At 48.5% G+C, this 26077-nt stretch overlaps 1 protein-coding gene and 1 long non-coding RNA gene across 2 annotated transcripts in view; one reads left to right on the top strand and one right to left on the bottom strand.

Moving 5' to 3' along the window:
* TMEM62 (transmembrane protein 62) overlaps positions 1-17473 on the top strand; it is a 36450-nt gene extending 18977 nt beyond the window's left edge. The window contains exons 7-14 of the mRNA XM_078602621.1: positions 6904-7026; positions 7438-7593; positions 8226-8394; positions 8689-8805; positions 9776-9860; positions 11838-11942; positions 12620-12738; positions 12964-17473. Of these exons, the coding sequence (XP_078458747.1) occupies positions 6904-7026; positions 7438-7593; positions 8226-8394; positions 8689-8805; positions 9776-9860; positions 11838-11942; positions 12620-12738; positions 12964-13278 (1189 nt within the window). The 3' untranslated portion in view covers positions 13279-17473. The remainder of the gene's footprint in view (positions 1-6903; positions 7027-7437; positions 7594-8225; positions 8395-8688; positions 8806-9775; positions 9861-11837; positions 11943-12619; positions 12739-12963) is intronic.
* On the bottom strand, positions 831-18660 carry LOC144723697 (uncharacterized). The gene is made up of 3 exons (XR_013586262.1): positions 18406-18660; positions 6844-8483; positions 831-1318 (listed from the first exon to the last, which is right to left on the bottom strand). It is a non-coding gene; the product is annotated as an uncharacterized LOC144723697 (long non-coding RNA).
* Positions 18661-26077: the final 7417 nt, after the last annotated feature.

Genomic DNA, 26077 nt, shown 5'->3' with positions numbered 1-26077 from the left:
TAAAATAATAAAAATAAAACATAATAAAATAATTCTCACGACGTTTCGGCCACAACACAAGCAGCCGTCCTCAGGTGAAGACCAGTTCTGTCGAGGCGACAGCATCTAAAAAAAAAAAACTTTAGACGCTGTCACCTCGACAGAACTGGTTTTCACCTGAGGACGGCTGCTTTTGTTGTGGCCGAAACGTCGTAATAATTATTTTGCTATGTTTTATTTTTATTATTTTATTACTTCCCTTCTACGTGACTTTACCGAAAGAACCAAGAAGATAGAGATACCAAGTGAGCTGAATTAAGTACAGCTGAGGTAGTCTTGCAAGTGAATGGCAGCAAGGTCTCAGACAGAAATCGGGCCAGTTTGTAGGTGGGTGAGTCAATGGTGGAGACTATAGGACAGAGTGGTGTACCTTCTTTATGGATTTTAGTTTTTTTTCATAAAATCTGGGTTGTCTAGCAGCAGAGGGTTTTAAAGAGAGCCGCTTGGTTGGTTCGATTAAAGATGTCGAATCAGTGATGATATTGTTGGTTTTCGTAACCAGGCGGTTGGTAGGATCTCTCTTGATTTTGGTATAGTTTCCACCATTAAGTAGGTTCTGAATGTTGTTACTGTATGTGGTTTTATCCATGATGACAGTGGCATTGCCCTTGTCAGCTGAGAGGATGACTATGTCATCTCTCTTTTTCAGTTGAGCAAGCTCAACGCGCTCATCCTTGCTGATGTTGCTAATGGGTTCTTAGCGTTCTTTAGGATTGCAGCAATTTCCGATCTCGCCACTTCTGCAAGAATGTGTCCCAAACCTTTAAGGGCTGCATTGACCTGAGCAATGATATCATCAACTGTTTTATTACTGTATATAAAATATGTACACATTCCGAGAGGCGGGGAAGAAAAAGGAAAGGAGAATGCATGGAAAGAGGGGAATTAACAACAACACAACAACAAATGTACACGATACTGGCTAACCCGCTTACCCCATGGCACAGCCCACCCATTGAAGAATGTGATGCACGCACAGTACAATAAAAGGCCAGGTTCAGCCAATGACCTTGACATGTGAGTGTGACAGTTGAATGACGGTGGTGTGTGCGAGTCATGTAAAACGGCCAGTCTTCGAACGAGTTCGGACCCCCAGGCGAGGTGGGCCTGAGCTCCCTGGGAGGCTCGGGGAGGACTTGCACACGGGCCGACGCCTGCGGTCCTTCCATAGGAGACGACGGCGCCGGCAGAGAATGGCTGGTCAACGGTGGCTCCGCACCATGCAGAGCGGCCGGGGCAGGGGCATCCGGCGACGTCGAGGGCCTCACGCACTCCGGTCCTGTGGGCGGGACCGCAGAACCACCCTGAGTAACCACCTCAGCGGGCGCACCCCAGCTCGCCCGGCACACCCGACACTCGGCCCTCGTGGTTAGGAGATGAGGGGATGTGACAGGGAGCAACAAAAGGCTTAAGGCGGGACGGATGCACGAACCAATTACGGCGACCGAAGCGGATTTTAACACATTGTGGCCGGTTGGCCTGAATCACCTCAACCGGCCCACGTCAGGGTTTGTACAGCTTGGGGGATGTACCCACGGGCACCTAAGGGCAGTGCAGCCATGCCCTGTCCCCCCGAGCCCACTGTTTACCCGATACCCGAAGCCCCCTTAGCCGCTCGTTGGCCGACTGCCGCAAGGCGGAATTTTCCTTGGAAGCCTCGCGTGCCTCCGCGACCCGTTGAAGGGTAAATCGCATGGAGCCCGAAATGGTGACTTTCGGCTTCCTTGGCGCCGTGTTCAGCTGGACGTCAATGGGGGGGCTATGTTCCCTACCATACATTAAAAAGAATGGTGAGTAACCGGTGGAAGCGTGAGGGGCCATGCGATAGGCCGCAAGCACCCCTGGAACGTGCAGGTCCCAGTCACCCTGGGACCTGCTGACTCAGCATGGAGGTCAGAGTCCTGTTGAGTCGCTCTACCATCCCTTCCATCTGGAGATGGTAGGGCGACGTGCGAACCTTCTTCGTGCCCAAAAGGTCGCACACCTCTCGCAACAGTTTGGATGAGAAATTTTTCCCTTGGTCAGTAAGGAGGCGTTCTGGGGCCCCCTTTTCCAGCACGTATCCATGGAGGAATGCGCTGGCGATGGCCGCAGCCGATTGGTTGGGGAGCGACCAAGCTACCGGCCAGCGGGAGAAATACTCCACGCCCGAGGACATCGAGCGTGACAAGCTCGTTAATGCGCGACACTCGAATAGATTGCAAGGGCGGACAGCACTTAGTAGCTGGCGGTTTTCGGCGAGCACATTGCACATAGCCTTTAAGTATATTCTTCATATCCGCAGCCATTTCGGGCCAAAAAGAATTGAGTTGAAGGGTAGCCAGGGTCTTCTGTACACCGAGATGCATAAGTCGCTCATGTACAGCCACAATCAATCTACCCCTGAGGGTCGTAGGCACCACAAGACTGTAGCGATGCAAGCCGCCGTCTCAAAACATTAAAAGGCCGTCCTTTAGAATGACAAGGGCCACCCTGCGCCGGCCCAACACGTTCCCCTCATCACCGACGCGGTGCCGCAGCTTCAAGAGGTGTCCTCCGCCTGGAGGCGCCCCCATTCATCGTAGCTCAAACTGAGGGTGGCATCGTGCGCAACTAGAACCCCGGGGCCATCAGGGGTGGAAGCCCCTCGCGACGCTACAACCACAGGGGATACCGCTGCGGTGGCCAATTTGCAGCGGCCCAAACCAGAGAGGCACGCGCAGTCCCCAGGCGGAAGGAGCCGTGAAAGGGCGTCTGCAATAGTGTGCCACACACCCTTACGGTAGGAAACCTGAAAGGAGTAATCTTGCAGAATTTCCAGCCAGCGGGAGAGCTGGCCGGACGGTTGCTCGACGCGTAAAGCGCATTGGAGAGCGGCGTCGTCGGAACGCACCTCGAACCCCACTTCCGACACCAAATGTAATGGGTTCGATTGAGGTGCACACTCAACTTGGAGGCAACACTATTTATTAACGCATAACAACCAACTGGAATATTATACACAGAGTGGTGACCACCGTTCCTAATCTCACTAACACTCTGGGAATACTACAGAGCGTGACCAGGGCAGGTGATGGGCTGCCTGGTCATGGACGAAGGTCGGAGACTCCCAAGACCGTTGATGGTATCTTTATCCCGGGGTTAAACAGCCCCGCTCTCTTATAACCGCTGCGGCATGGCCGGCACCGCCCCAGGCCACGCCCCCCTTCTCGATCCTTCGAGAAGGTCCGGGCCCCCAACCACTTGACCCCAAAGCTCCCCCCTAGGGTCCCTAGCCGCCCTTTATCAGGTCACGTGTCCTGTTGGGTTCACGCAGAGTGTCACGGCCTGACACGACCCCCATGACACCCGCCTACAGCACCCATACTGAGCCAACACAGTAGTGACGTCATATGTCCCTACGCTCGTACAGTCCCGACACAGTAGTGACGTCGTATGTCAATACACTAGTAATCTATTCCTACAGAAAAATACTCTGTATTTAAGCTGGAAGGTTGCACGTAGAAGAAGACTCTGATGATGCAGGCAGTGGTGAGAAGGAAACTGGGCACATATGTGGGGTGGACAACAAGAGGACAATTAAAAGTGTGTTGTTCGGAAAAATGGAAGGAAACGGAAACAGAGGAAGACCTCACAGAGAATGGCTTAATGACTACAAGGGATTGGTGCCAGACCGATATGGCACGACTTGAGCATATTGGCATGAGACAGAGGAAAGTGGAAACAAATGACGACATGTGCAGTGGACACCTACGTGCTATCTGCCCATGGATCGTGATGATGATTTTGAATCTTTGGATGTAAGGGTTATTGCCATTCTTCTCATCAAATTATTTATCTAATCTAATCTGACCACTCTCTCAGTTCTCCCAGACCAGGGGTCGGCAACCAAAATAACAAGAAGGGCCATTTTTGTTCGAATTCGGAAAAAAAACTCAATATTTCAAGAGCCGCAATGCGTGTGATGAATACGAGATGGTGATGGTCCTTAATAAATAACAGCATGAAGAAGTCCTTAAAGAGCCGCATGCGGCCTCGGAGCGCATGCTGCCTATCCCCTGTCCTAGACCTTTATGATGCTTTGGGATCCTGGGATGAAATGCGCCTTACAAATGTAAATTATTATTTTAAAACCACAGGCCGGTGGTTCCCGGCCTGTGGGGCTACGTTTCTCAATTCGCCTGTCATGGTGAGGGTCAAGGTGGCAGCATGTTGAGTCGGGTGGTCTCGACCTCCGTCTCCCTGGCGACAGACTCTTACTGTCCCTGGGGAATTCCCAGGCGTTCCCAGACCAGCCGAGCGCCAGCGTGTCCTGGACTGGCCCCGGGGTCTTCACCCAGTGTGACATGCCCAGGAGAGTTCCAGAGGAAGTCTACCGGGGGGCATCCTTACCAGGTGCCCGAACCACCTCAACCGTGGGGGGGGGGGTGCGCGTGACAAACCCCGTCACGGCGGCGGTCACGTGGAATTATAAAGCAGCAGCGCTTGCTCTGCGTGTGCATGCACGAGCAATTCTACAGCCGTATACTAATCTTCTGGAGATCTGTGAAAAAGAGCTTTATATCTCATCGGATTCCTCCAGTATAAATAAATATTCTGATTCTGATCTGTTGCATGGAATTCAGTGAACCCGAGCACTAGTCCTCCTGGGTTATCCGCGTGCTCTTCTAGGGCATGTTTTTCTCTCTCATTTAAACAGATTCGTTTAACTTTTGTTACACGTATTCTATTAACTCACTCTGTTGTTGTATCCTCAAGTCTTATAACTCAATTTTAACCCACTTCCCAATGTGGTATCGACTGCAAACTTGGTATACTTATGTCATACTGATGACAATACCATATTCTATCATTAAAAATATATATATTTAAACATTATTTTTAATATGTAATGTTTCGGCTTGGGTCTAATTGTCCACGCTCAACTGACGTTGGCTGTAAATCACCACGGTCCCTTACGTTATGGCAAGCTTCGGGGCCACTTCCTGGAGTCATGGAGTACTTCCATTACTAGAACGGTACATTTCTTTAAAGCATGTTTTAAAAAAAAGTTTTTAAAAATATTACTGTGAATATGCAAAAAAGATGATAAATGTATTCCTTCAAGCCCGGCAGAAAATCTCTTCAGTTTTTTTTCTCACGGTTTAACTTAACTTGATTCATCTTTGTCGTGGTCAAATCTTGTAATCAAAATGTAGTCTACTTCCTGTTGTCCAATCAATTCCAAATTTTGCACACGTACACATATCCGGTGACAATGCGTGCCTGTATCAAAATCGGCATCAATAAATCAATTATTTGGCTCCTTTAAAGCAATTAACATTTTGTATGGGCGCCTTATTATTTATATATATTTGTGTAGGTCAAAAACGCCGCGGTCCCTAAACTCTCGAATCGCCTCGCCCAAGAAGCAGGCGCCACGTGTCTCAGGCGCGCCTGCTCCGTGTGAACGAGTTACGGGCACCCTCACTCCACAAAAAAGTTGTACATTGAAGATTCATTTATAAAATAACTAATTTATTAAAGTAAGCGTTGATGTGGGAGCAGGCGCTGCATCACTGACGACATTCTCGACCGTGAGTTAAACGAAGTTGTGAATAAAACCGTTGTTAAAAAAAAAAAACTTTTTTAAGGAGTTTATTAAGAGTTAAACTGACTCAGCCTCGCCACTCCGCTTCGTGGCGATGGGAAGTGACCCGGCTTTATCTGCACAGTGGTGATTTCTTGAAGTGTTATTGAAGAGTACATATTAAATTGTCAATATTTAGCTAAGTGTTATTACATGGTAAATAAAATGTGTTCAATATTAATTATACAGCAGTAATTAAAATACAGTGCATATTCTATTATGTAATTGAATAATAACTACTCATACCAAGGACAGCCACACCAAGTCCGAAGAATCTTGTGAATAGGGTCCTGCTACATCAGAACGTTTGACCAACACCAATGAGATTGTAACATTCTAGCAATGGGAGGAAACCAGAAGGAATCCCATGCTGAATAGAGGGAGAATATAAACTCCACCGAGGTGTCCGAATCAGGAGTTGAACCCAGGTGCCTCTTACTGTCAGGCACAAGTATGACCACTGTGCTACCCTGTTGCCACACGAATATAAAAATGTATGCTGGTAGGAGGTACACGGCAAGCAACATGTTGGGAACCAATGCCGTAGACCATTCCGTGCCCCTTTAGTGTCGCCATAATTACGCCACGGTGCCGAGATGTTAACTACCTCGCCTGGTATAAAGAAGAAAACTAGATTCGAAGTTTTCGTGACTGCAGGAATTACTCTTTGGTTCTTTCGGTAGTCATTTAGAAAATCAAATCAAATAATAATAGAATATGACGTTTCGGTTGCAACACAAGCAACCATCATCAGGTAAGACTGAATGATAAAACACAGAACAGCATAGGCAGACACACATGCAGAGAGAGACACACACAAAGACACACTGAGCGAGACACACACCAAGACAAACAGAAGGACAATGAATCTGTGCTGAGGCCTGGTATAAAGGAAGTCGTGGGTTTGATCCCGACCCTGACAGCTGCTGTATATTTGGAGTTTGCGTCTCCCTGTGGTCGCGTAGATTTTTATCCGGGTCCTCCGGATTTTCACTCCACATTTCCCACATTTAGAAACATGCATTAAGAGTAATTGGCTGGAATACATTTCCACATGATAAGCCACTTCAAATGTGGCCAGGTCGCTTCTGAAAAAGAGCTCAGTGGGCCTTACCTGATAAAATTAAAAATTGTCTAGTTTATAGGTTATTCCGTAGGAGTCTCCGGCACACTTCTCTCAGGGATTTGCTCGTCACCTCTAGAATCGCTCCTTCGATTCTGTACGGGGCCCATGTCTCCCTCTGTTGCGCATGCAGCCGAGCCTCTGCGTACCTGTGCGGGCACCTGCACACACTGGGAGGACTGGCACCCGTGATGCACACGCGGCACAGCACCGGCATGCTGGAGCTGGAGCTGGGAGACTGGATGCACAACCGCAGGTACCAGCACCGCTACCAAACTGCGGGTCACCCCACTTCCCTTTCTGGTTCTTCCACTTTGGAATTCCCTCCTCCCAGCATCTTACAAACACCTTGCTCAATTCAAGAAACGTGTCAGCCTATCTATTATAACTTTGATGTTTTGGGCCTTTGGACCTGTGCTCAGCACCTATGTTTCAAAATAAATTAATTCAGATCTATGCAGCCAGTTGTAGAAACGTAGATTCATGCTTGTAGCTTCACTGCATTGAGGTCCCGAGCAGGATACCTCCAATTAGTGCCACGGTTGGCTACGTATGGTGCAAGATAAGTTCAACATACGTACACACGTACGTTAATCACACTTGAACCCCCGGAGCAAAGATGCGACTGGCAGATTGTGGTGGAATCCCCCCCTCCCCCTACTCGCAGGTACCGCGTCATGGCCATTGATCACGACCTGCTGAGCTTTGGGGACTTTGAGTTGGACCGCTGGCCAGCGGTGCTCATCACCAACCCCAAGGCGGCGCTGTACAGCCGGGCCACGCGCGAGCCGCTCGGGCGCATGAAGAGATCCAGCCACGTCAGGTCGGCACCTGCCCTCCTCAATGGGGATCGGAATCGGCATGCTTATTTGTCCTGGAGAAATCCAATGAGCCTGTAAATCTCCTGGAAGGGGGGGGGCGGGTTAGAAAGTTAAAACAAACAATACAACAGAACGATAGCAGTGTAAAGTATAGGAAAGACTAATCAAATCACTAAAAATGTATAAATGTAATAAAACTAAACTATTTTTATTTTATCAGAAGCGACCTGGCCACTTATCATGTGGAAATGTATTGCAGCCAAATACTCTAAATGCATGTTTCTAAATGACTCCTGATATGGGACACCTACTCTTAATACGCTACGGTAGCGGGATGTTAATTACCTCGCCTGGTTTACAGAAGGTTGTGGGTTCTATCCCGACCCTGATGCCTGTATATTTAGAGTTTGCATGTTCTCCCTGTAGGGTGCTGGTGTTCTCTCCCATGCCCGTGTCCCTGACCCGTGTCTGTCACCCTGACCCTGTCCCTTTTCCTGACCTGTGTCCCCCTGACCCTGTCCCTGGTCCCTGTCCCTCACCCGTGTCTCTGACCTGTGTCCGTGACCCGTGTCCCTGACCCGTGTCTGTGACGCGTGTCCGTGACCTGTGTCCGTGATGCGTGTTCGCCCCGCAGGGTGCTGGTGTTCTCTCCTGTGCGTGTGCTGCGCGTGTCCGTGAGTGTGGATGGCACGCCGCTGGGAAACGCAAGCCGAGCTGCAGGGGACGCCCCGCTCTACGTCCTGCCCTGGGATCCACGTCTGTACGCAAATGAAGCGCTGCACCGCATCGCCGTCTCCACCGTGGTGAGCGAGTGCACCGCATGTTCCTCCGCCTTCCTCGTGCGACCCGGGTGCTGGCGGCCGTGCCGCACGTGACTACCTGCAATCCAGCACTGCGGAGGCGGCGAGGGTCGGTGGGTTTGCACGCAGGCTCGTTAAACTCCCTCTCGGCCCGTGAGCGTCGAGGTCGCCAACTCCTAGCTTGCCAGGGTATGATGGCAGTTCAGCAAATAGATTCATTTCCATCTCTATTCCATCTATAAGGACATTGCTATGCTGGCCGGCTGATCGCCGTTTGTGTTTGTGTGCGCCCCACAGGACGCGGCTGGCCGGGAAAGCCGTGCGGAGCATGACTTCTGGCTCTCGGAGGAAGACCCTGGGTTGAGCTTCTCCGTGTGGCCGTCTGCAATCCTCCTCATGGACCTGCACACCCTGGTGCCCCTCTCTCCCTCTCTCAAACCGGCACGCCCTGGTCCCCCTCTCCCTCTCTCTCAAACCTGCACACCCTGGTCCCTCTCTCTCCCTTTCTCAGACCTGCACACCCTGGTCTTTCTCCCTCTCTTGGTCTCTTCCACTGTTTTGATTTTCAGCTTTGGCTTCCTCCACTTTTCCTCTCCTGCCGTGTCTCTCATTTCCTTTATTTCGTCTCCATCTTATCACCTCTCTGTCCATCTCGTCTTCTTTCTGCCTCTATACTCTCAAAGTCACGAATGTGGCCAGGCCATATTTCGGGTGGCAGTGGCTAGTCTCGTGAGGTTGTATCCATGGATAGCGCAAGCAACTGGGCCTGCTGGTCATTTTAGAGACGTGAACTTATGGCAGCGTGAGGACGTCGATGGGACGCATCTTGAAAATGTTCACGAGCTACTTGCACGCTATCTGGCAAAGTCCCTCCATGTTTAGTCGGAGGATCCCTCGTTTCAGGACCGATCCGGCGTGTTTGTCCAGCGCTCGAAAAGCAGCGGGCCATTACGGTGGCTCGAGTTGTTGCTCTGGAGACCGGGAAATCGATGATCGATGTTCGGTTTGCCACGTCAGTGGCATTAGTCATGATTTCTCACTTAACAGAGCGGTCCGCGTGAAAGCTGCTGCCATCTTCCACTCCATAACGTCCTCTTAAGCTGTAAACCCCCTTAAACCTGCCTCCCTCCTCCCATGACTCACTGCTCTGTCGCAAACTAACTATAAACTATAAACTCTAAACTAAACTATTTTATATTACCAGGTAAGGCACAATGAGCTATATAGCTCTTTTTCAGAAGCGACCTGGCTATCACAAATTATAGCTCAATTAATTGGCTTATGACATGGAAATTTATAGCAGCCAAATACTCTAAACACATGTCCCACTCCTATCCCGCATGCAGGCGACCTCACCGTGCTGGTTTTCCGTGCGTGTCCGCAGGGCTGTGTAGTCTTCTTGCTGTGCTCCCTGCTGCACACACTGGTGCTGGCGCTCGTGCGCTACCACGGCTTCCCTTCCCTGCTGGGTGAGTCAGTGTCGGGTTGACGTCGGCTCCATGGGACGGATACGTGACTCAAATGATATCTTTGGGCACGACTGGTACACCATGTACGTGGCATCTAAAACTACCAGCCACAGTTTTTGTTTTATCAGGCAGATAAACTAAAATCTAATTTTTATTTTACCAGGTAAGGCCCACTGAGCCATGTGGCACTTTTTCAGAAGAGATCTGGCCACAAATGATAGCTCAACGAAGTGGCTTATAATGGAGAAATGTATAGCAGCCAAATACTCTGAACGCATGTTGATTATAAATGTGGTGGGAAAAACCAGAGGAACCGGAGAATAATCCATGCAACCGCGGGGAGACATACAATGCAAATTCCAAATATAGAAGCGTCAGGGTCGGGATCCAACCCACGACCTCTTGTATACCAGGCGAGGTAGTTAACATCTCGCCACCGTGTCACCCTCGTCTCATCCAATACAAAACTCTCATCCATTACAGAACCTTTGTGTTGTTCAATGCAGAAACTTCGATTCATCCAAAACAGAGCCTTCAAACGAGATGCAGAACCCCCTGTTAACTTCCGGTTCACTTTGCAGGCCAGTGTCAACCACTCATGTTAGCTGTGTAGCTCAACACGCTAACCACTGCACCACCGCTCTTCCCAAAACCTTTTTCCACGTCTAAAAAAAACAAAAACACCATTGCCTAACTTATTCCTAAACCTTTGTCTCATCTGACAAACAATTCTTCCATTTCCAATATCGAATACTTAGCCTCATCCAAGACAGAATGGTTGATCGATCCAACATTTAACCCTCTTCACATCTAATGCCATTGCAGTATTGCTACTGATCAAACCAAGGTTAAGAAGTGACCACGGCCAAAGCCATCGATGCCACCCCACGCTTTATTGCTTTATTGCCCCCCACCCCTCGCTAGATCCATCAGCTACAGAAAAGTCACCGTGCGACCTCCAAGCTCTACTCTCAATCTTGTGTACCTCGCAGAAATCATCATGCATGACGTCGACTTGCAGAGCTGCGAGTTGACCAGAAATCTGATCGTACCGCTCAGTCAGTTAGTTACTCAAGAAGACCATTTCGTGAGCACACGACACCCTTGTCCTTGCATTGGCTACTAATCTAATATCGAATTCATTATAAAGTTCCTGCTATTGACCTACAAGGCTGTCAATGGGTTAGCCCCACATTACTTACAGGAACTGATCAACTTCTATACACCACCAATGATGAGGTCCTTGAGATATTCTGATCGCCTTCTTCTTAGTTTACCGCGGCGAAGGCTCCGTTCCTGGGGTGATGGCGCTTTTGCCAGTGCAGCTCCAAGACTATGGAACGCGTTGCCTCTGACAATAAGACAATCAAAATTATTCAGAGCTATTTAAATCTCGCCCTGAAAACTCACCTCTTTAAAATATCCGTTTCCCCATAATTTTGGTCGTTTACCACTCGCTCTGTCTTATTTCCTGCTTTCCATAAGTCAGAGTACATTGTGATCCTTGGATGAAATGCGCCTTAGAAATTTTAAATTATTATTACTCACCCCCTTATCTCTCGTTTATTGATGAGGACCCGGCTTACGAGACTGACCGTTTCGTCTCGCACACACCGTGTTCATCTGCCATACCAGAAGTGACGTTGCTCTCCCCGCTTCGGAGAAAAGGGTTGTCGTTTAAGAGCTCGTGGGGGGGGGAAGGAAAAAAAAAGACGATGGGAAGGGAGTTCCAAAGTAGCGGAGCACTCTCCGTAGAGAAGCGCTTTCTGCTTCGGAGAGCGCTCCTCTACTTTGAAATTCCCTCCCCATCCTTTTTTCTTTTTTCTCCCCCCCACCGAGCTCTTAAACGACAACCCCTTTTGTTTAATTCGTGAAACACGGCAACGTGTCGATTTACACGCGCCGAAAGTGCTGCCGTGGCTGCTGCCGGCTGCTTGATGTCTTTTTGTGCGTCGTCGTGCTGTGCGCTTTGTGCAGCGTCGTCGGGGTGGCTGGCGCGGTGCTACCACTCCTTCTGGCTGCTCTGCCGCAGCGACGGACTCTTCTACCCCCTCTTTGTGCTCTCCGTCTACACAATAATTGGTGCGTGCAGAACACGTGATGCGTGCCGATCTGTAGGGGTGCAGCTACCTACTTCAATGGGGGGGCTATGTAAGATCCCACTGTGGGCCCCCTACCTTTCTCCTGACTCACTATTACTGAAATAGCTACCGATGTTTTTCACCCCGTATACAATGTAGACAAAACTATATATATTATTTTAGTTGCACCGTGTATTGGGTTTAGATGAAGAAGTCTCACCGCAATGACAGTATTAATAAAAATATTTAAAGGTAATTAAGTTTTCGTGTCAGTTTGCAAAACAATCCTGGTGGTGTTCAGTAACAAACACCATCGGTAGCGGCTACTAGATTTTACACTGTGCGTATCTTTCAGAAATATTGTTTAACTTGTAATCATGTTTTTTTTACCATTTATGCTTAATTATTGGAATAATGTTTCTTAACATTGTATTTTTTTTGTATTTAGTGTCCCCCTTGTGGCCGACTGAGCCCCTATGCGTCACATAGCGCTGCCACATACCCGTGCCTGTCTGCCCTCAGTCCTTGGAATGGAAGAGCATCCCCACGGGTCATCCCCTTGTGTGCATCCCACTCCACGGCTTGGAATACAATGGCCACTCTCATGGCCGGGCTCTTTCGATCGCTACGGTCGAAAACATTCACAAACTCTCTCGTGTCCACCCCCCCCCCCTCCAGGACCGTGGTTCGTCGGAGAAATAATCGATGGCAGCTACGGTGCTTGTTTCTCGTTCGGCATCGTCACCAGAGAGAAGTTTTTCCAGAGCGGCTTGACGTTCTACATGGGTATCTTTCAGGTGATGAGCGTCGCAGTACAGCACCGCTTGCGGTAGAAACAGGCATCCACGTTGATTGTTGGGCACTCTGCTCCGGGCCCTTGACCTCCTCAACCACGTGGCTCGCCGCGTGTGCCAACCCATGGGCGTTCGGCTTGCCGTCGTCGCCACCATCGTCGCCCATTGTGTCCATCTCGTCATTGTCCCTCTCACCCCCCCCACCCCCCCCACCCCCACCCGGGCCAGGTGCTGTTCTTCAACGTGCCGCTCACGCTCTACTCCTGCTGGGTGCTGCGCCTGCGCGTGTCCACGGGTCTCGCGTTCGGGTCGCACGCCCGCGGCGCCGCGGGACGCTGCCGCACGCTGCTGGTGCACGTGCCGGCCCTCGCCCTGCTGGCATGGCAGGCGCAGGGCGCCGCGGCGACTCTGCAGGCGTACGGCGCGCTGGCGTTCGTCCTGAGCCCCATGCGCACGTGGACGCTGGTGCTGGCCGTGGTGCTGGCGCAGCGATCGTGGACTTGGGACTGCACGATGCCGTGTTCCACCCGCAGGGACAGCTGAGGGCGCTGGAGCTGACCGCTTCCCCTTTAGTTACCCAAAACTTCGAATGAAAACAAATACACCAGGATGTTTAATAAATTACTTTATACGCAGGCAAACTGCGCCTAGCGCTCAAGGTGCGTTCCTGGAGAAGTGAGCACTACTCGAATCAGTGCTAAAAAGGGGTCATATCATTGTATATATAGGGATGCGTTCCCAACATCGTTATTTCGTATAAGCAATGTATGAGGGCTTCATTGGATTATCAGTAATCTAGATTTGAAGTTTTCGTGACTGCAGGGATCCATACTGTATGGTTATTTCGGTAAAGTCACGTAGGTATAAAATAAAATATTGTGCAATCATTGGAAGGATTTTATTATCCAGGTAAAACCATAACTGCTTTTGGCCTGCCTTCATATCCGAATCTCCAGTTTCCTAACCCTCCCACTCCCAGCCCCGCCCATTTCTCCTCCCCACCCCGGAATTTTTTGCCGTGCTTGCGTCTTACTTGTAGCCTCCACTCCCCCTACCCCACACCCCCACCCTCCCTGTCTCTCCTCCCTGGCTCCTCCCTCCCTTCTCTTGCCTATTTGGCCTCTTGTTGCAGCAGCCCCTTTTGCCCACTTCAGCAATTGTTTCTTGCTGTGGTTGTCCCACCTGATGACGGACGCTTGTGTTGCGCCCGAAACGTCGTGATTTATTTTATTTTATACCTACGTGACTTTACCGAAAGAACCAAAGAGTATGGAGTATCAGTAATCACGCTAAGAATAATACAGATGGTAAACATTTGATGAATGAAATTTATTTAATAAAATAACATCAGTAAGTATTATGTACTGTACTCGTGTGCATTCTACTGTACTTTTTATACAAGGCAGCGGTAGGAGAGTAGGTTGTAGGAGCTGTTGCTGCTGCACTCCTGATCTGCGTCAATCTCAGAGAAGAGCTCCAGGACCTCTGTGGTGGTCTTAGTGATGCCCTCAGTCTATATTTCTGTGGCGAGGTTTCTCTTAGGTGGTGCTTGAGACTCTATCCTGGTGTCGTGAGTTATCACTGGCTAAACACGCTGGCTGTCGCCTGATGAAGCTAGTTGTAATTACTGGCGAAACATCGCACGTGACTTTACCGAAAGAACCAAGAAGATGAATCCCTGCAGTCACGAAAGCTTTAAATCGAAATTTAAATCGTACTCAGATTTTAAATGTTGTGGCTTGGCTCTCCAACATACGGGTGTGTTGTACTAGTGACGAATTGGCATGTTCTGTTTACGTGACAACCCTTACTAAACTTGATTTGAAGCTTTCGTAACTGCAGGAATCCATACTCTTTAGTTCTTTCGGTAAAGTCACGTAGGTATAAATTAAAATAAATCACGACGTTTCGATCGCAACACATGCGCTTGTCCTCAGGCGGAAAAAATATAATCCAGCAGTGGAACTGCTGAACTAGCGAGAGAGCAGCTACAACAAGGTTATATATGTGGTGATGGGCAAGCAAGTGGGGTCTGAGCCGGATACTCGGACCGTACAATCTGCAAAGCTGCCTCCCGAGCCATGGAGAGACAACCTTCTGAGGATACAACCAAAACCATCACTTTGCCATACATAGCAGGGTTTACCAAAAAGATTTACAAAATCTTAAACAAACACAGGAGCCAGGTTCGTTTCAACACAGTACACAAAATCCGTGATTTAATCCCATCTGTAAAGGATGTGATTCCTGACATGTAATACCCTTGGTGTCTACAAACGGAGTTGTGGTTGTGGCAGCAGTTACATTGGGGAAACGAAACAACATGCTATCACTGAGACCTCCTTTACCAGTGGCAAAATATAGCAATAGGTTTTTACCCTTTCAACTGGTACAAAAACTGACACCTTTATACATGCTATCATCAGAGATTTGTTTATGAAGCCATCCAGATATATAAACACAGACAACTTCAACCGAGAAGATGGGTACAAATTGAGCAATCATTGGAAGGACTTGATTAACCAGGTAAAGTCTTAACTGACTGTGATGTTTCCATCCTACCTGCCTATGTCAGCCGTTATTTCCGACTCTCTGTGTCTCTCTCTCTCTTTATGCCTCTCTCTTAGATCTCTCACATGTCCTTTGGATTGCACTCTCATGCTCACATGTCCTTTGGATTGCACTCTCATGCTCACATGTCCTTTGGATTGCACTCTCATGCTCACATGTCCTTTGGAGTGCACTCTCATGCCCACATGTCCTTTGGATTGCACTCTCATGCTCAAATGCCCTTTGGATTGCTCTCTCATGGTGCTAATCTCTCATTAACACTGCTGTTGTGCGCATATGCGGGCATGATACTCTTATGCGGCGACGGAAGCTCATTCATGCTAATCTCCCTCCCTAATCTCTCTCCCTAATCTCCCCCATTAACACAACTGAGGTGCTCACGTCTGGGGGTGAAATTCCTTTCCAGCTCAGACCCCGCTTGCTTGCCCATCGCCACATATATAACCTTGTTGTAGTTGCTCTCTCGCTAGTTCAGCAGTTCCACTGCTGGATTCTATTTTTTCCACCTGAAGACGACCGCTTGTGTTGCGATCGAAACGTCGTGATTTATTTTATACCTACGTGACTTTACCGAAAGAACTAAAGAGTATACAACCCTTACTAGTTGGCTGTTGGGTGGTGGTGGTGGGTTTTAACAACGAATTTATATATCTATTATGGACGCTGTGATAACATTAAAATATATATGTATAGCATCGATATATTATTTTTATGTAATCGTTACCACGATGCGTGATAATAGAATCGCGGGGGGTGGAGGTCTGTGGTTGGCTCAGAGCCGTGCGTCGCTCTCATTGGCTGAGCTAGTGGCAGGGGCGGTGTGACGCTCCCTGTGCCAACGCTGCTGCGTGCTCTCGCGCGTGTGGCCTTCAGGGGCCATCCATTTAGTACGGACGCATGGGGACGCATGGAGGGAGGGGGAGGGGGTTAACCCAAATGCGTACGCTTATGGCGGGTCTGCTGAAAATGCAGTTTCATTTATTTGGTATAGCCCTGCAAGCCATTCGGCTCTTGAATTGGGCGCAACCGCAACAAACAAAAAACAAAAACATGAACAAGAAAACATCTTAAAGTGACTATGCACAAACAGAAAGATCCAGGAAAAAACTGCTAAGTTCCAGAAAAAAAGCACCGTACACCAACGTTGTACAAAAATCCCAGTGGGATGCAAGTCAAACAACAACCACAAGACAACTTAGATTAAAGCCATCATTCTAACTCTGTACTCCAACAAACAAACATGGCCAAACCAAAAAACATTTCGAAATCAAAATAAAGCCATACGCAATGTAACGGTGATCATAGGAACTGTGACCGAAATTTCACAATAAACGACATAAACAACATGTACCACCAAACCCTGTAGCCATAGCTGACTGCATGAGTCACTCCACAACAGCAGGAGCATCAGTACGCATAGGAAACGGGGGGGGAGGGGGTGAAGCCTCGATAATAATTTGTCTACATTGGCCTTCAAATGAGCCACAGTTCAGTCTCTTCAGCTGTCAGACAACAAGTACTACCGGGAGAAGTGGGACTGTGGGAGAGGTGTCACTCGTATGCCACCATACCCCTGACTGCAGCTATCACGCAGCTCAGCAGTGAGTGACATCGTCTGGCGGCCTGTCCCATGGATGATTACACATCCTTCAATCTGGCCTCACTGCAGACTGCCGTTGGCTCAAGATTGTAGCTGCTGCGGTGCTCTGTTCGCGCTGCTGCTGCCTGGACTTCAGCACTAACACTGCTCTGTACGTCGGTCTACTGCTACAGCAGAAGTTCAGTCGACGCACTTTATATAGAGACTAGTTCACCGAGGTTTAATTGTGTTTTAAGATCATAAGACGTGTTTTTTTAATTTCCAGTCAGGATGGATAACACAGTCAGGTATAACTGTACAAAGCTGTGTGTAAATGTTGCACACTCGAAATGAAGGACGTGGGCAGGTGCTCCAAATCGAGGGCAAGCACATTTATGTATTGTAGTTAATAATAATCTTGTGAAGAACCGCACCGTCACTCTGTAAAATGCAACAGCGCGAGTTACACGCAGCAATCCTTCCGAGACGCCATTAACCATGTGGCTGGTTTACACGTGCGGTTATTCATTTACCCTTTCTCTTAAACCCAATTCTACTAATAAACCATCCTTGTCTTTGACAATCACATTTGCACATCACTATTCGACTATTACTTTAATCCTAAGCTGTATGTCTATCTATACCATTCACATATATCGGTATATTACACCCATTATATGTGTAACGGGTTCCGGAGACACTTGTAGAGGTAACTTGTTTATTACAATACAACACTCCAACAGTCCTGATACTCTGTTACAGCCTAGGTACACAGCCTAGGTACACAGCCTAGATACTCTACTCTGGCTATGCTCTGGAACTCGCCCTCACAAGGTCGTAGAGTCGGGAGTTCCAGAGTCCCACCACTCGCTCTCACAACATCCCAGGGTCTTCAGATGGCTGGTCGTGGGTCTTGGGTCTTGAGTTACAACTGGCCCTGATCGTCCAGGGAGCTCCGCTTTTATGCCCAGTCCCCAACGAGGGGTGGGCCCGTGTGCGCCCCCAGATCTCCCACAGAGCACACACAGCCCCCCCCCTTTGGCGGCGCCAAGGGGATTAAGCGCCTGGGAACCCAACGCCTGACGCCAAGAGGCTTAAGCGTCTGACCCGCCTGAGAACCCACGCCTGGCGCCAAGGGGATTAAGCGCCTGGCCCTCCCAGGGACCCAGAGCCCCCAGCAGTCCCTCCCTTCTTATGTCACTACATATGTACTGTATGTGTACAGTATACGTACTGTATCTCACCATTGTACAGCTTACTACTTTACATGTGTTCTATTCTCAATAGCATTGCAAGTAGTCATACTATGGGTACATGGGCATGGTTATAGACTAACCAGTATTAGAGTTAGAGAATTACAATGACAGTAACTAATTACAGTGCGTGATCTCTTTACAATGCAGTGCTAAAATGCCTCTAATTGCATATATCACAAACGAACAATTCAAAGCCAAGCTTAAAGTCTAGAACAAGTCTATAACATTTATATAACGATCAAAAACAACCTTTGGGTCCTTTACCTGTAAAATGCAACAGCGCGAGTTACACGCAGCAATCCTTCCGAGACGCCATTAACCATGTGGCTGGTTTACACGTGCGGTTATTCATTAACCCTGCCAGCCACCTACAGGCCCGACTCAGTCATCACATGCTGCTGTACACACATGCGTTGATGCACTGCACAGCACATCAGGACCTTCACAGAACCACACTTTACTCCCTTGCTGCACAAGGACATACTTAAAAGAGTGATCCATTCCTAATGTGCCACATAAAGCTAGGCCGATATTTAATCTGCGTGGATTTGGATTAAATATTGGCCATTCTATAGGATTCGGGGGGGGGGGTGTAGAATGTACGCGTGTGTACAGGGAGGGGGGAAGGAGTTAAGTTTTGACAGATTTTTGCGTACATACTAAATGGATGGCGCCTTAAGGATTTCTAGATTTTCTTATTTTTTATCGTAAACATTTTCTCCTCCGGGACAAAGAGCGCCATCACTTATCGGAATTCTAAGGGGCTGTGCTAAGCGAGGTCTGCCTGTACCCCCAATAAACGACTTTTAAATACTCTGTAAGGAGCCGTACCCCCCCCCCCCCCCTTCGTCACACGACGTCACAAAAAGTCAGACCCCCCCCCCCTCAAATATGACGTCACAAAGCTCTGCCCCCCCCCCCCCAAAAAATAATAAACATGCTTCAAATCGCTTTAAACTATTGTCAGTGTAGTGCATATTTAATGTGGCGCTGCACTGTGATGTTGTAGCAGACAACATTTATTAAAACGTATATTTAATTAATTAGAACGTGTTGTGTATACTGTATTTATTTAAAGTTGTGCATTTTGATGTCACGTCACATTTCTCAACCCCCCCCCCCCCGTCATACATCGTCACAAATGTCTGACCCCCCCCCCCCCTAGGTGCGTGACGTCATTTATGGACGGCCCCTAAGTCACCAAAAGGGATGTAAAGCATTCCAGAATCCATGCATGTGTCGTGTGCAATACAAAGGCGCACACACTATACTGGAGGCAACACGTTTAATAAACAACCTACACTCTGGGTTCTAATAGCTCGGTGTGGCTATACTGTTCGCTATGTGCATGGAAGTTAACTGTAACCAACGGGCCAGTCAGCACACACGCTGCCAGACCCACGATCCCCAGCTAAGACTTAACGAGGAGCGAAGATGATCCTCACAACGAACCCCGCTCCCTCTCGGGGCTCCCCTTTATTTCCCTGCTTGCGGCCTCGCCCCCTGCTGCTGTATCAAGTCAGGAGCTCCTCCCGGCCACGTGTCCCTTAAGCCTCCCAGAGAGGTTCCCGGCGCTCGGCGGCACTCCAGAAATAGTGGCTGGCGCTAACAGTGTCGTGACAGTATTTACGTCGCTATACATGTGTAATAAAGGACTCGATCACCGGGTCTGTCTCCGTTGTCCTTTATTTGGGTTCTTACACTTGTCCCACACGGCCCTCGCTCAGAGCCCCTCCGCTTGGCAGCTCCACAGCTGCCTTCGCTCCCGTAGCCTCCTCGCCTCTGCAGCTCCGCTGCAGATCCCCTGTGCAGTCCTCCGGCTGCCCTCACTGCAGCTCCACCGCTGCTCCTCGTTCCCCCGTGCTCGGTCACCGCTGGCCGACGGTGCCGAGTCTTACTCTGTGTGTGTGGCGATCTCGCCACTCTCCAACCTCCGCCCTGCGTGGCCTCACTCTAACTCTATCTCCCACACTCTCCCGTCTCTTCCGGTATCTCTCCCTTAAGACCTCACCCCTCTCTCACACGTGACCTAACTCCTCCCCCCCCCCATGACGTCATATCCGCGAAGCCGTTTACGCCCGCATTACACATGTGTCTGCTCTTCCTTCTTGGCTTTTATGTATGGGTGGCTCTCTTGATACAGCATAACATTGAAGACGTTTACTGCATCAAAGGTGACATCTAGAGCTTTCTCTAATTCACCGATTACTGGGCCGTATAACAAAAATGTTTGCTTGAGATCAGCATTAAATTCCTCCACTGTTTTTTCCCCGCAAGAGCGACCATTTGTGAATTTCTAGTCATTTCAAACCCCTTTGTTTCTGCTCCAATGCTGCCACTGCTTGCTCCGATGTCTTCTTCAATCAAAACAAAACATCGACACGTTCGTTCATTATTGTTGCGTCATGTTCTGTTTCTCATTATTTTCATATATTTTTTTTATAGAGGTTCATTTTACCCAACTTCATTCCCGTATATTTGTCTACTCGGTATTGCGATGCTGCTAAAGGAGCCCCATTTCTAACGATGCTGCTTCTGCCAGTTCGCCAATTATTCAAGTGACGATCACCCCTCTCTGTACCTGTGTTGCTCTCTCTGTGTATCTTGGTGATATCTGTCTGCTTATATGTCTGTCTGTGGTTTTGTGGTTAGATTTTGTGTCGCTATTTCATTATACCTGATGATGATTGCTCGTGTTGCAATCGAAACGTCGTATGCTATTATTTAATTTATTATTTTATCTTTATACGTGACTTTACCAAAAGAACCAAAGAATAATTCCTGCAGTCACGAAAGCTCCAAAATTAAGATTGGTGATATCCAATTAATACATTTACTCCAGGCACGTTACTCTTTGTTAAGATCTAAAAATAAATTCAGCTTTGATATCCCATGTGACGGTTGTTTTTTATATGATTTTAATTCGGTTCATTGCTGTACTTTATTAGTTTTGATTTTGTTATTTTGGAGACCCAGGTAACGTTTGCAAATGAGACTGCCCTGGTCTGGTTGGGTTTACACCTGGTCAAACAAATGAGTTGTGCCATCTACTTCAATGTGTTAACGTGCAACTTGCATCGCACCAAACTGAGCACCTCCTGGAAATTGTCAAATAGAAAGTGGAGAATATAATATAATACAATTTTACTTACAATATCGAGGCCCAATGTTGTGATTTTGTTTTGCTTGTTAGAGCAAGTGTGAACACATCCATTGTTGTGTTGGTGATAGTGTTTATGAACAGAAAACAGGATTTTTTTTAAAAAGAAAGTAAGTGTCTGGCTTTCAAAGTTTTGGCACAAGTAGAGTGAACTGCAACTTAATGACGGTGAAATGAAATTTGTCACGGATCGTGGAAAGAAAGCGTTGTGACCTGATGATGATGATGTGATGGGACGGCCACGTGTGTGGTTTAAACAGTTGCTAAGCACACGCCTAAAACGTCAAGGGGCCAGCAACAGACAGCACCGTTAAAAGTCCCAATTACTACTATAATGAGCTAAGAATGTCTGCTTGTGTGTCCCGAGCGTGACGTCACTCCACATGCCCCCCCCCACCCTGTCATTAATATTCATGAGCGGGTGGATTTTTACACTCACGCTGAAGGTCGGGCGGAAATAAATATTTTTTCGCAAATTCGCTTTAAGTTTGACGTTTCTTTATTGAAAGTGAATCTAATAAATATTTCTACGCAGCAAGAAAGTGGATTTGGTGTCTTTATTTCTTCACCACTTGAGACAAAAGGCAAGTCTAATTTATGCTTCAACATTATGGTAAAATAGACTTTTTTCGGTGATTTTCCAGATATTGTATCGATTTCCTATTTATTTCAACCCCAGCGACCGAAAGCAGAAGAGCAGTAAATTTGAACAAATTGAAGGTCAGTTATATACAGTGCTACAGTGACATGAAGTGAGGTGTTTTATGACTTAGTTTTGTGCAAGAATTACTGCCATTAATACAGTGCTACAGTGAAATGCAGTGAAGTGTTTGACGTACTTTTGTGCAAGATTCACTGCCATTAAATTTACACAAGATACAATTATACTCTGCTCCATGTTTTTGTAAATATTACAGCTTCCGTGCTAGGACGGGCAAACAAGCTAGTAGATAAAGAGTTCACGCGTAACCCTCAAAGGAACAAGTTGGCAGATTTGTTTTCTTTAAGCAAGTGAGAACTCAAGAGACCAGGAGAGTATCATTTGCAAGAGTGACCATGGGCATTATTCTATTTAAAATATATATATTTAACCAGGTTAGGCCCCACTAAACTAAATAGCTATTTTTCAGAAGCGACCTGGCCAATAATGATAGCTCAACGAAGTGGCTTATCATCATGTGGAAATTTATAGCAGCCAAATACTCTTAAACACATTTCTAAATGTGGACGGTATAACCAGATGACCCGGAATAAATGCCACGTGAACACGAGGAGAACATGCAAACTCCAAATATACAACGGGCGCCAGGGTCAGTGTCGAACCCACAGCCTCTTGCAAAGCAGGTGAGGAAGTTAACATCTCGCCACTGAGGCTAGTCGTCGGGGGGCAATGATTGCTCTATATAATTCCAATTGAGTAATTTGTGGGTACGGGACTGTAATTTTAGAATTTATTTAATTTGGACCCAGATACCGACACACAGTGGCACAGTGGCCCACTAGCAAATTACGTCAGGAGATATTTAGCGCCTACCGTGAAGCAAGACTACGTGTAGTAAGGTTTTATCCATAATAAAGGTATTTTGGGTTCGATCGCGTAAATATAAAATGTGTTGTTAAACCGGCCACCAACCGACACAGCCAATTAGGGTTGTCACGTAAGCAAAACATGCAATTAAAACATGTCAATCAGTTAGCACACATCGGTGTATGCTGAACTAGTGACTAATTGCCATGTTTTGTTCACGTGCCAAACCTTACTAAGTTGCCTGTGTCAGGCGATGATGAGGCTGGTTGTAATTACCGGCGAAACGTCACAGTACTCGAATTGTAAATGTTTGTTGGTTTACTCTCCAACACACCGGTGTGCTGAACTAATAACTAATTGGCATATTTTGTTCACGTGGCAAACCTTACTAATTGGCTGTGTCGGGTGGTAGCGGGTTTCTCGACACATTTATACACCTGCAGTAATTATCAGGATGGCCTCTGGAGTTGAACTGTGAACCCCTACGACGGTCAGTGAGAAAGGGATGATGGGGAGGACATTCGAAAATGGAGCAGTGTGAGGAAAGAAGCAAGAACGTGTTGTAGCCTGCGGCGTAATGTGTGGTGGACAGCGTGGAATAGATTAACCGGGTTAGTCTTTGTAGAATCAGAATTTTGATTTATCCTGGAGAAATCCGATGAGTTATGAATCACAGATGTCCAGTAGGGGGCGGGTCAGAAAGTTACAACAACAAACAATACAAACAAAACCGATTGGAGTGCAAAGTATAGGAGAGGTAAGCAAATCGCTGAAAATAAATGTTAAATAAATTACATTGAGTACAAATTGGAAGAGTATATAATTTTAACAATGAATGCAAGCTAGGGCAAGGCAGCAAACCAACAACAGACCCAGAATACGGCAAGACAATAACAACACAGTAGTCCTTCAACAGAATTGCACATTAAAATGGAACTAGCGATGCCACACGGGTAAGGATCAAAGTTACAAATCACATTTGCAAATGTGGTTGTATGCAGCACTCATGTTAGGCTTCGGGATATTTTTTAAGGAAGATATACGATGCTAAGGGAGGACCCAAGGTTGTTCCAAAACTTCTGTGCTGTAACAACGAAAGGTTTGTTACCCATTCCGATTCTCGTTCTTGGGATAGTTAATTGGGGTTGCGGGGCCAATGTAGATTTCATCTCGCATCAAGTGATTTGAGATTGGATTTGAAGTAGAAGTCACAATGTGGGTCCTGTATGGTACAACCGTTGCAAATCAAACAGCAGACCCATGAAGGAAGCGGGTTTAGTCTGTTTAGTGTTTCATTAGTAGCTGCTAGACCAAGTGCTCAACATGGGTGGAGGGATCACTGAGTATGGGCTCAGGCAGGCCACTGAGATGATGAGCACTGGAAACAGATTAAAATATTCCACACCCAGTCATCTCGATAATTGAAGTACTGTATGTAAATGACGAGAAAACCCATCGTACCACAAACGTTAGTGCACGAAGGAAAAACGAAAAATGTTCAACAACACGTAAAAGAGGGCACTGCATGTACAAAAGCTTTCCACAAATTCATTATGCAGAACCACCAGTTCCTCAAGAAGCGCATTGTTGAGCACCGTCAACAAATTGAGACAAATGTGACTTACTGACATGCGGTAGTGAGACAAACCGCGGAATGGTGTTGGCGCTGGGGACTCGTCAGCATGGTCACTGAATGCGGCGCAGTCAGCTGCTCAGCCGACAAGGCCGTGCGACCGCCGTTATCTTGATGTCCCCCATTATCTCGATGTCCCCCGCAATACGCGTGAATGCAAACGGGCTCTTCCCCCGGGTAAAGTTCAACACGGACCTACGAAGTGTACTGGGTCCGTGATTACACCTGGCCGTGACACGGGGAGTCAATGTCAAGAAACCCGAGGGTCACAGGGAGCCACAGAGAGCCGCAGGGTTCGGATCCCGACTTGGCGCCTCTCTGTGTGGATTCATGCGCCTCGCGGGGGTACAATTCTGGCTGTCGCCTGATGAAGCTGGTTGTAACCTACCGGCGAAACTTCGTACTCGAATTTTACTGGACAATGTTTTATTTTACCAGGTAAGGCCCACTGAACTGTGGTTCTTTTTTAGAAGCGATCTGGTCACAAATGATAGCTCAACGAAGTGGCTTATCGCGTGAACATTTATAGTAACCAGATACTCGAACCGCGTGTTGAGTCTAAATGTGGAGAACATACAAATTCCAAATATACAGCAGGCGTCAGTGTCGGGATCGAACCCACTAACTCCTGTATACCAGGCAAGGTCGTTAACATCTCGCCGCCGTTTACGAGTAACTAATTGGCACGTTTTGTTTACATGACAAACATTACTAATTGGCTGTGTCGGGTGGCTACGTACGGTGCAAAAGAAGTTAAACATACATACGTACAAGGCAACTGGCAGAGGCCAAACATCCCAAATGCTGAAGAATCACCTAAAAACGACTCAACTAGGATCACACAGCAGCAACATCGCCCCCCTACTGCGCAAACTTGGCAGAACTCGCCTTTTGAAAGCACTGCGAAGACTCAGTGAGGTCACATGGGGTCAACAAACACCACGAGCACAGGGAGAGCGGGGGGGGGGGTCACGATACCTCGCCCCGTACACCCCCCTGCTCCCAAACACCCCCCCTCTCCGCCACCCCCTCTCCCCCACCCCCTCACCCCCTGCCCCCCACCCCCTCTCCCCCCCACCCCCTCACCCCTGCCCCCCACCCCCTCTCCCCCCCACCCCCTCTCTCTCACCCCCTGCCCCCCACCCCCTCTTCCCCCCACCCCCTCTCCCCCCCCACCCCCTCTCCCTCACCCCCTGCCCCCCACCCCCTCTTCCCCCACCCCCTCTCCCTCACCCCCTGCCCCCCACCCCCCCTCCCCCCCACCCCCTCTCCCCCCCACCCCCTGCCCCCCACCCCCTCTCCCCCACCCCCTCTCCTTCACCCCCTGCCCCCCACCCCCTCTCCGCCACCCCCCTCTCCCCCACCCCCTCACCCCCTGCCCCCCACCCCCTCTCCCCCCCCACCCCCTCTCCCTCACCCCCTGCCCCCCACCCCCTCTTCCCCCCACCCCCTCTGCCCCCTGCCCCCCACCCCCTCTCCCCCCCACCCCCTGTCCCCCACCCCCTCTCCCCCACCCCCTCTCCCTCACCCCTGCCCCCCACCCCCTCTCCCTCACCCCCTCACCCCCTGCCCCCCACCCCCTCTTCCCCCCACCCCCTCTCCCTCACCCCCTGCC

Source organism: Lampetra planeri, chromosome 18 (assembly GCF_965212315.1).
Source record: "Lampetra planeri chromosome 18, kcLamPlan1.2.h2, whole genome shotgun sequence".
NCBI classification, from domain to species: domain Eukaryota; kingdom Metazoa; phylum Chordata; class Hyperoartia; order Petromyzontiformes; family Petromyzontidae; genus Lampetra; species Lampetra planeri.
Note: the sequence above shows the minus strand (reverse complement) of the source record. Positions and strands in the feature narration are given on the sequence as shown.